Genomic DNA, 8,718 nt, shown 5'->3' on the forward strand with positions numbered 1-8,718 from the left:
GAATTACATTCGATGTCTTTATTTTAAAAGAGTGCATCGATGCACTACCAATGCATCGATGCATATTCATACAATTTCTGGGTTTTAACCATGATGTATCGATGCACTATGAATGTGCATCGGTGCACTCTGCCCAGAATCCTCTTTTTGAACCTGAAAGTTCATTCATTTGGATTAAATCTTTCATGTTTAATCCCCTTTTTCATTCTTAACTCTAGTACACATCCTTTAACCAATTTATACTTATTTATTTCATCTTAAACCTTCAAATCCTCCTTCATATGAAATTCAAGAATTACATTAATAAATCAAACATGTTTGAATTATGTTTTTAACACTTCGTATATCTTACTAGATTGATGACAAGTCAAATTTAACTTTCAATTCTAGTTATGAACTCTATTCCAAGATTTCATTTAAGAACTTCAAATCTTAAATCTCTCCTAACTCAATCATCCTTTGATGTTAAGATAACTTAAGCTTTCCTTAAGCTTAGTTATCATCTAATAATCAAAACCCAATATTAAATTTAACAAGAAACTCAATAATCAGAAATCTTACCTTTGCTTTGGTTCACACGTACAAGGAAGAAAGAAGAAGAAGATAACTCTGGAAGGCTTTGGTGTTCTCTTCTTTTCATTCCACTTGTACTCATATATATCATTATCCCTTCTTTAATTAATTTTCCTTGCAAATGACTCTTTTGCCCTTCCATTCCTTCTTCCTTTCAATTCAATCCTACACAATCATTTACATATAAATCTTTATACTATTAATTCATTCTATTTTAATCACCAAAATCTGAAACTTTCCAATTTAGTCACTAACCCGATATTGAGGATGTTACATAGACATACGTAACCGTTGAAAAATACTTTTACAACCGGAGCTCCGTAATACATAGTTTAAATAAAATAATACAACTCAAAGTTTGCAAATCCAAATACATAAGGGTCCACTAAAAGTAACAATACAATACTCTGGAAGAGATGCTGGAAATCCTACTGCGATGGTGCTCTTTGAATGACTCAACTACTAACCTACAAATAGAAACATTCGGATGCTGGCCTTACAAAGCTCAACAATATAATCGCTAATCTAGAGTAGCATTATTAGTCTCATAAATATAAGAATGCTAGAAGACATGATAATTAGCAATAGGTATATGTATGACCATTATCAAGTGTTACCTACTTAAGGTTCAACTATTCTATCACTATAGTAAGAGTCACACGCTTCCCTTAGTCATCTATTAAGGGTATTGCCATGAGTATACGTATATTGAGTCTCTAAGCACAATAACGAACTATTTTGTATTCTATAAATGCAACACACAACACAATGATAATATCTGGTCTCACACAATCATTATATACTAGTTACTATTGGGGGAACTCAATGTCACATAAGCCCCGGTTCTCACCAACCTGTTAAATGATCTTATAGTCCACACAAAGCCTTCAAGTAGTACATGAAGGAGAACTCGATCTCACATAAGCCTCCGTAAAATTCTCGCTCAAACTTAGCATTAGTTTGGTCTCACACAACCGTCAAGGAAAACATTAAAGATATCCTCTATACAATACCACTGCAATCACACATGCATACATGGGTACCATAAGGCCACACACAACAATCAATGTCACATCAGGGCAACTAAGGTTGTTCAGTTACATTGGCTCAATTCATCACACTCTAGTGAGGTCATCCTCTCATTCACTACGGTCTCACTCGTTCTCTCATCTAGAACGTTCTATAAGGGTTTATTAGTCTTTTACATCTATTAGTTCGTTAGGCTACACTATCCTCGTCATTTAACATCGAAGGGCATTTTAGTCATTTTTACCTCTAAGGAAAGTTTTTGTGTTTTATGCTCTTATGACAATAAATATTAAAGTTACCCATTTGGTATGTTATTTGCTAGTTTGATACTCGACTCGGGGTTGATTATTCGTTAGCGACTCCCTAGTCGTTCTCCTCACACTGATCTTCAATTCACCTTTAAATCAGAGAGACAACTTGCTCGTATTTGATTTATCGATGTTCGTGCAGTACACAGTTCTTTTCTTACGTAATTCACTTAGTTCATCATATCGCTTTCAGGTACATCCTCCGCAACGATCCTTTATTCTCAATTACTCAATACATGCTCGAATAAGGATACTTAGAAATATTACCCCATTAAGGTTACTTCGGTCATAACATATTCCTAAGAGAGTTTCTAGGCACTTTTAGCCATTTAAATATCTTACAAACTAAGTCTCACCATTACGGGTCATCCCTAACTCTTACGAGCCTTAACGAAGTCAAATTTAATCATCTAAAACAGGTAGTATCGATACTCTACAAATAGTAGTGATACTCTATAGTCAAGTATCAATACTCACTTGAGTATCGGTACCAAAAATAGCTTCTAAATGCCAAACATCCTCCCAGTATTAATATTGACACCCTTAGTATCGTTGATACTAGGGGTGCAGTATCGATGCTACTTCTTAGAGTATCGGTACTCCCTTTATAAAATGCCCAAAAATCAGCCCCAGTTCATTCAACATTGATACTGGTAATCCAATATCGGTACTCAAACCCATAAATATCTTATTTAAGCTCAAAAACACTAAAAAATCCTTTCAAACATTCTAGTTTGGTCTCAAACCAACTTTTAAAGCTTAAGGAAGTTATTTAAGGTCATATAGCATTATAAAAACATCATCTTTAAACTAAAAACGCCATTTAATCATAAATCAAGCAAAAAAAAAACCCCAATATGCTCAAATACTCAATCCCTAACAAAGCATCACATTTAATATAGCCATAACACCACAAAAGATTAGAAATATACTACGTTGGTGTTAGAAACCGAAATGAACCTCCTTTTGCTTATACACTTGTTCTCTCTCCTTTCACTTGAACTTGAGCACTCAAAACCCACTTTTTCTAACCAAGAAGAAATAAAAGTCTTTAATCCAAAACCCACTTTTTCTAACCAAGAAAAAATAAAAGTCTTTAATCCAAAACCCAGTTGCTGGAAGATTTATGGACGGATTTTAAGTCTTAAATAAAGCTTAAATATGCTCAAATGACTTATCTTTGACTTATAGAGCTTGAGGAGGATGAAAGGAGAATGAGAGGAGAATGAAAGGAGATGGAAAAATGAAAAACAATAAAGCCACCAGCTTTTGGTTCAAGCCCCCACGTCACCCTTACCTAGAAATCCCAATAGAATCAGTCTTGTTATCAACAAGGGTCTAATTACATTTTAGGTCCTTTATATTTTGTCTTCTATGCAAAATTACTATTTTTATGGCCAATCAAGTCCAATTAACATCTAATTAAGTCTTCGTTTGATTCAACAACTTCTATTACGAATTCCATGTGGCCCACATACTTCTTGTGTCAACTCAAAATTATTAATCCAGAATTCGGAGTATTACAAACAACCCAAAATCACTTTCCATAATCAATTTTAAAAATTATTTTTCCACCACACTTCCTAAAAGCATTACCAAACCGACTCTTAAGGAGGTTCGAGAATATCCTGCAGTGAAGAGTAAGCGTCGAAGATGTTGGGCTTGTAAACGAAGTGGGCTGAAGTATAAGCGTCCATGTCTTTGGGTATCCAAAGACTAGGAGTAGTTGTCTTACATCTTGAGCAAGGGTTGCAGCCCATTGCCTTGGGTTTTTTGGACCGTTGAAGCGATTTTTCTGAATTGGACATGGATCGATCAAGCTTCATGACTTCTTGAATCTTGGTCGGTTATTGGACTGCTACAAAATGAATGAATCACCAACAAGGCTCCAACAACTCCATTAATGGTGCCATCCTTAATCTCTACTACGTCAGCTTATTATCAGTTCATTCAAAAACTTCAAATGACATTAAGGCTAAGAAGAGGAGAAGATGACAGATAAAGTTTCAACACTTCCAGCATACTTTACATTTAAGTTATAGTACAAGATCAAACTGGTTCAATTACAACAGTTTCCTTGAAAAAAGAAAAAGAAAAATAAATTGCTCTACAAAAGACAAACAATCCTAACCATGGTCCACAAACAGGTGCAACATATCAAGCAGCGATCATTGCAATTTGAGCACCCTCTAGAGGCATCACACAAAGCACTAACCAACAAAAAAAAAGTGAAACTTGTTTCCATCCAAATCCTGTTACAGCAGGGCATCACACAAGCTTGATCACTCTTCCAGAATTCAATTGGCAAGTCAAAAGGAGGCTGAGAACAGTTAGAAGAGCATAGTCAACAAAATTGTGTTTCTCAACGTCTTGATTTTCTATCATTACTGGCTTCACCTCTGAATTCTGCTACCCTTGACTGCAAACCACTACCAGGCACCAATGGTGGCCTCTCTTGAGCTACATTGTCGAGATCTCTTGAAGCGCGTGTTGAACTAGCATAAGCTCTACTTGCTCTAGAACCAGATAAAAGGTGTTCCCTAAGACCTTTTACAGCTTTATATCCATGCATTTCATCTCCATAACCTTTTTCTTCAGCTTGCTTTTCCAGTTCAGCAAATCTACCCCCCTCTGAATCGTTATCAAAATTCCGAACCATTTCATTTTGCATGCCCCATTCAACTCCATCTGATATGCTCCTTTGTAGTGAAGTACTTCTCTTTGGTAATCTGCTGGAGGTAGACTTTCTACCTGTGATGTTTGCTTCATTTATTAGAGGGTCTCTTGAATCGTGAACAGCAGCAGGAGCATATGCCCACTTGTAGTTCTTGCTATTGTTGTCCGTATTTATTTCTATGGAATGAAGATCACTTTCGGCTGAGTCTTCTTCGCATTCTACACCATCTTCAACTTCTCCATTGTCATCATTTTCCTCACTTGGATGGAAACCAAAATGGGCTCTGTTTAAATAGGCAGCAATATCCTCACTTTTAGGTTCACTTACAGAATGACGCCCTGTTTCTTTTACTCTTTTTTTACCTAGAAAAGCTTCAAGTTGGTTCCTCAGTTTATCAACAGCTGCATTTTTCTTCTCAAGATGATATTTGCCACCTGACAGCTTTGTTCGAACTCTCTGATCACGCACCACATCAGCTAACTGTGTTATCTCCCTTTCCTTTTCTACCTCTTCATGAACTTTCACAGACTCTCTCTTCAGCTCTTCCATTTCAGCTTTATCTTCACTGATATCCCTGGCTAATTCATCACATACTTGCTCCATTACCTCCCTCGTCCTTTTCTCATTCTCGAGTTCTTTCACTGATTTCAGAAGAGATGTCTTTGTCTCAGCTAGTTCTTTCCCGAGCTTCTTGTTTAAACTTTCAAAACGTATCCGAAGCTTTCTCTCCACGTCAAGTTCCCCTGCAACTGACTCAATAGCAGCCTCGACAACTTTTTGTTCTTTGTTTTTCCACGCTGCCTTTTCTTGAGCAAAGCACTTCATCAAATAATTAATTTCCTGCTGGTCCGAACGCTGCTCTTGTATGAGTTGATTTACTTGCAGACGAGCCCTTTCTAACTCAGAATGTAAGGCAGCAATAAGGGGCATACTTGATGAAGGGCGATCTTCATGACCCCACATGCGGTTGATAATTTTCAGTAGTTCTTTGGATGTCGTCAAGGCATTACTAATATCCTTCAAACGAGTCTTAGTGCCAACAGTTGATCCCTTGGGAGTTTGGGCATGAGATTTAGATTCAATCTGCATTACACATCAATATTGTCAAACTCCTTTTCACTCACCAAATACCCAAGTGCACTGCAGCTTACCGGGAAAAGAAAGGTTACAAAAAATTGAGAACAGAGTGAAAGTCATAAAGAATGGCAATGACCTTTTCTTGTCTCTCTTTCTCTCCTAAGAAATGCAAACTGACAGGCTATAAATATGAGAATATTCACATGAAGAGATGAGAATTGAGCATCCCCCTCCAACCCTAACTATCGAACCCTAACAATTATATATACCATAATCTGTGATTCCATTTACATATGGCTTTAATTTTATGTACATTTAGTCACATCTCTTGAAGGCACAAAGTTCAAAAGGTTTCATTCTACCTTGTATTCATTACTAACAAAATACAAGAGAAGAAGAAAAATGTTTTTCATTTTTTCCAACAACCAAAATGATTACCTCCATCAAACTGGCATTGCTAGTAGAATCCAACACCCCAACATTGTGGTCTATAAACCTGGGCTTCTGAGAAACAGATGATGCTCTTCTCCGATGACTAGCAGTTCCAGGTCGATCCATTCTCTGAAAAAAGAACATGGTAACCATTCATACAAGCAAAGATATTATGTATAAAATCAATAGTTTTGGTTATCAATAACAAAGTAACAATGGAATAATGGTAAAATTTGACTACAGATATTTGAGGCTCAGCTACTGGAAGCCTAAAACATCCATTGCATTCATTGATCAGTTTATAATAAATTTATTAGCAAGTTAAAATCATGATCTCCATACTTTGTTTCATAAGAAAACCAACATTGCAACTAACTAAATACTGTGATTGTTAGTTTCTAACACAATTCTTTATATGAACAAACACTTAAACCTATACTACATCGGTTATCAACTGAGCAAACCTCAACATTAACCATAACAGTACTCATTAAAGTAATTCAACCTGACCCATTACTCATTTTCGGAAACTTCAACCATAGACACCAAAGGTGGAAACAAAATAAAGCACAACCTATTCAGTGATGTGAAAAGTCTGACCCAAAATCAAATCCTAAAATCATAAACCAGTGATTCTAAACATCAGTAGCTCATTGAGAAAAGCATCATCTAGAAATAGCACTCAAAGCTAGTTTAAACTTACAAGCTTACAATATTTAATAGAAAGCTATGTTGCTCTAACTTCACTATTCTTGAAGTTCCTGAGTTATATCCGGACGTAGGTATGGGGATGATCCTCCAAAGATCTTCCAAATACATGGAAATCTTGGAGAAAAATGAACAAACCATGTAGGACACATAATGGTGTCCGGCACGCATACCCAAGTCTGAGAAACATAGATAGAAAATCATAGTGTTTTAATGAATATCTAGTTATATCCTACATTACTGTTACTAATACATATTTCTGATCTAAAAGCATTCACCAAAAGCAGATAAAAACAGCAATTTGAGTCTTGATCACAAGAAAGCTTCAATCAAAAGTGACCAAATGCTAAACCAAACATACCAATACCAAACTATATACTCATTCCTTAATATAAAAAATGTAAATAAAATTCTGAAAAAATATATATACATTTTATAAAAGATAAGAAAAGAAAAACCCACCTCAGAAACTGGGCTATGAGAAGGATCAGACAAGTGAGGAGGCAAAGAACCCGAGTGAACGGACCTGGCAGTGCCCCTTTCTCTCCCTTCCTTCCTCCTCCTTTCCTCGTTCCTTCCCTTTCTTATAGGTGACGGTATCTCATTCATTTCCCACAGCGTCGCCGCCAGTTTCCTCGCCGAAACCGGCTGCTGCTGCCCCAGCCCTTGCCCTTTCACTTTACTCCCACTTTGTGAGCCGGCATATTTAGGAGACTCAGCAGCTCTCAACTTTGAAACTGATAATGGGGATCTCATCATCAGCTTCCACGTAGGCACAGGCGTACTGGATCCACCCCTTTTGCTACCTACAGTAATCGCTCTCTTGAATCTGTAGTTTTGGATAACGGATGATGAAGATGATGTCGATGGTGAACACACTCGTTTCCTGATTTTGCCAGGGAGTAAATTTTCCATGTTGATGTTGCCTAGTTTTTGCCTTGACATCATCACTTTACCCTTCGATTCACTGAATTAACTCGGCCCTCCTTTCTTTACTGCCTAATTTTTGCTTGTTAGATCAAAATCTGTAAGCATAATAATGTGGATTAAAACCATTAATTGTAGAAAAAAAATCCCAATTTTTTATTTCCAAATTTGGGATCTTTCTATTATTCTCTATGACTTTGAATTGCAATTGTGTTCGTTTTAGGCTTATAGATCTCATAAGCTTGTGTTTGGCGGCTTGGAATTTGAAGAAAAATAAAGTAAATAAAAATGACAGGATAAACTAAACATTTGAAAAAGACAGTTGAGTTTGACGTTGTCTGTTTGTTTCTTCAGACAACGAATAAAAGAAATCAAAATATAGAAAATTGAGAGACAAAAAGGGAAGTTAATTTTCGTTTTCCTGTATTGAAAACGAAGGAAAACTAATCGGACGGAATAAGTTTTCTTCGTTCCTGAAACATACCGCTAAACTTTGGCTCCCTTTAAAGTCGCACCACCTAAGACTGTTTGGAAGCTGAGAAAACGAAAGAAAATTTTTTAAAAGAAAAGGAAAATCTGAGATTTCAGAGCTTCTTTTTAATGGCCTTCGTGGAAACGAAGCATTACCCAGAGCATAATGAAAATATTTTTGGGACAATTTACAGACTGTAGACAGGGCAAAAGCGGAATAAGAGATCTTCTACGATCAATTTAATTTTGTGTGCTTACGCGTCAAATTTTCATTGGAGCTTATGATTATTGTCATTTGACTTCTGGTCAACCGTTTGGTGACGTGGCTTGTATTAAGTGAAAGGTTGGAGTAGCCGCAATTTGAAATACAGCAGAAAACCCAAATATTTATTATTTTCCAAAATAAAATGTGTATGGTATACTATAAGTTACACAATTTTAATTTTATACGGTCAAAGAAAAAAAACTTAAATGCATCATATTTATGTTTTTTATATTAAAATTTAAGTCCAAAAT

The 8,718-nt window shown here is 36.1% G+C and overlaps 1 protein-coding gene across 1 annotated transcript; it reads right to left on the minus strand.

Moving 5' to 3' along the window:
- Nucleotides 1-3,892: 3,892 nt before the first annotated feature.
- Nucleotides 3,893-8,383, minus strand: LOC120200832 (uncharacterized protein At5g41620-like). The gene is made up of 4 exons (XM_039201578.1): nucleotides 8,216-8,383; nucleotides 7,267-7,829; nucleotides 6,103-6,225; nucleotides 3,893-5,670 (listed from the first exon to the last, which is right to left on the minus strand). Exons 2-4 carry the CDS (start codon nucleotides 7,750-7,752, stop codon nucleotides 4,273-4,275), a joined length of 2,007 nt encoding a protein of 668 aa, XP_039057509.1. The 5' UTR covers nucleotides 7,753-7,829; nucleotides 8,216-8,383; the 3' UTR covers nucleotides 3,893-4,272.
- Nucleotides 8,384-8,718: the final 335 nt, after the last annotated feature.

This window comes from Hibiscus syriacus, unplaced genomic scaffold (assembly GCF_006381635.1).
Source record: "Hibiscus syriacus cultivar Baekdansim isolate YM2019G1 unplaced genomic scaffold, ASM638163v2 tig00006570_pilon, whole genome shotgun sequence".
In the NCBI taxonomy this organism is placed as follows: Eukaryota; Viridiplantae; Streptophyta; class Magnoliopsida; order Malvales; family Malvaceae; genus Hibiscus; species Hibiscus syriacus.

Bases quoted from the DNA above. Each gene is read 5' to 3' on its own strand.
- LOC120200832 (XM_039201578.1), bottom strand. From the start codon at position 7,752: ATGATGTCAAGGCAAAAACTAGGCAACATCAACATGGAAAATTTACTC. The intron at 6,226-7,266 runs GTGGGTTTTTCT...TTCTTTTTTCAG, and splicing joins CTCATAGCCCAGTTTCTGAG to AGAATGGATCGACCTGGAAC. The intron at 5,671-6,102 runs GTAATCATTTTG...TGTGTAATGCAG, and splicing joins GCAATGCCAGTTTGATGGAG to ATTGAATCTAAATCTCATGC.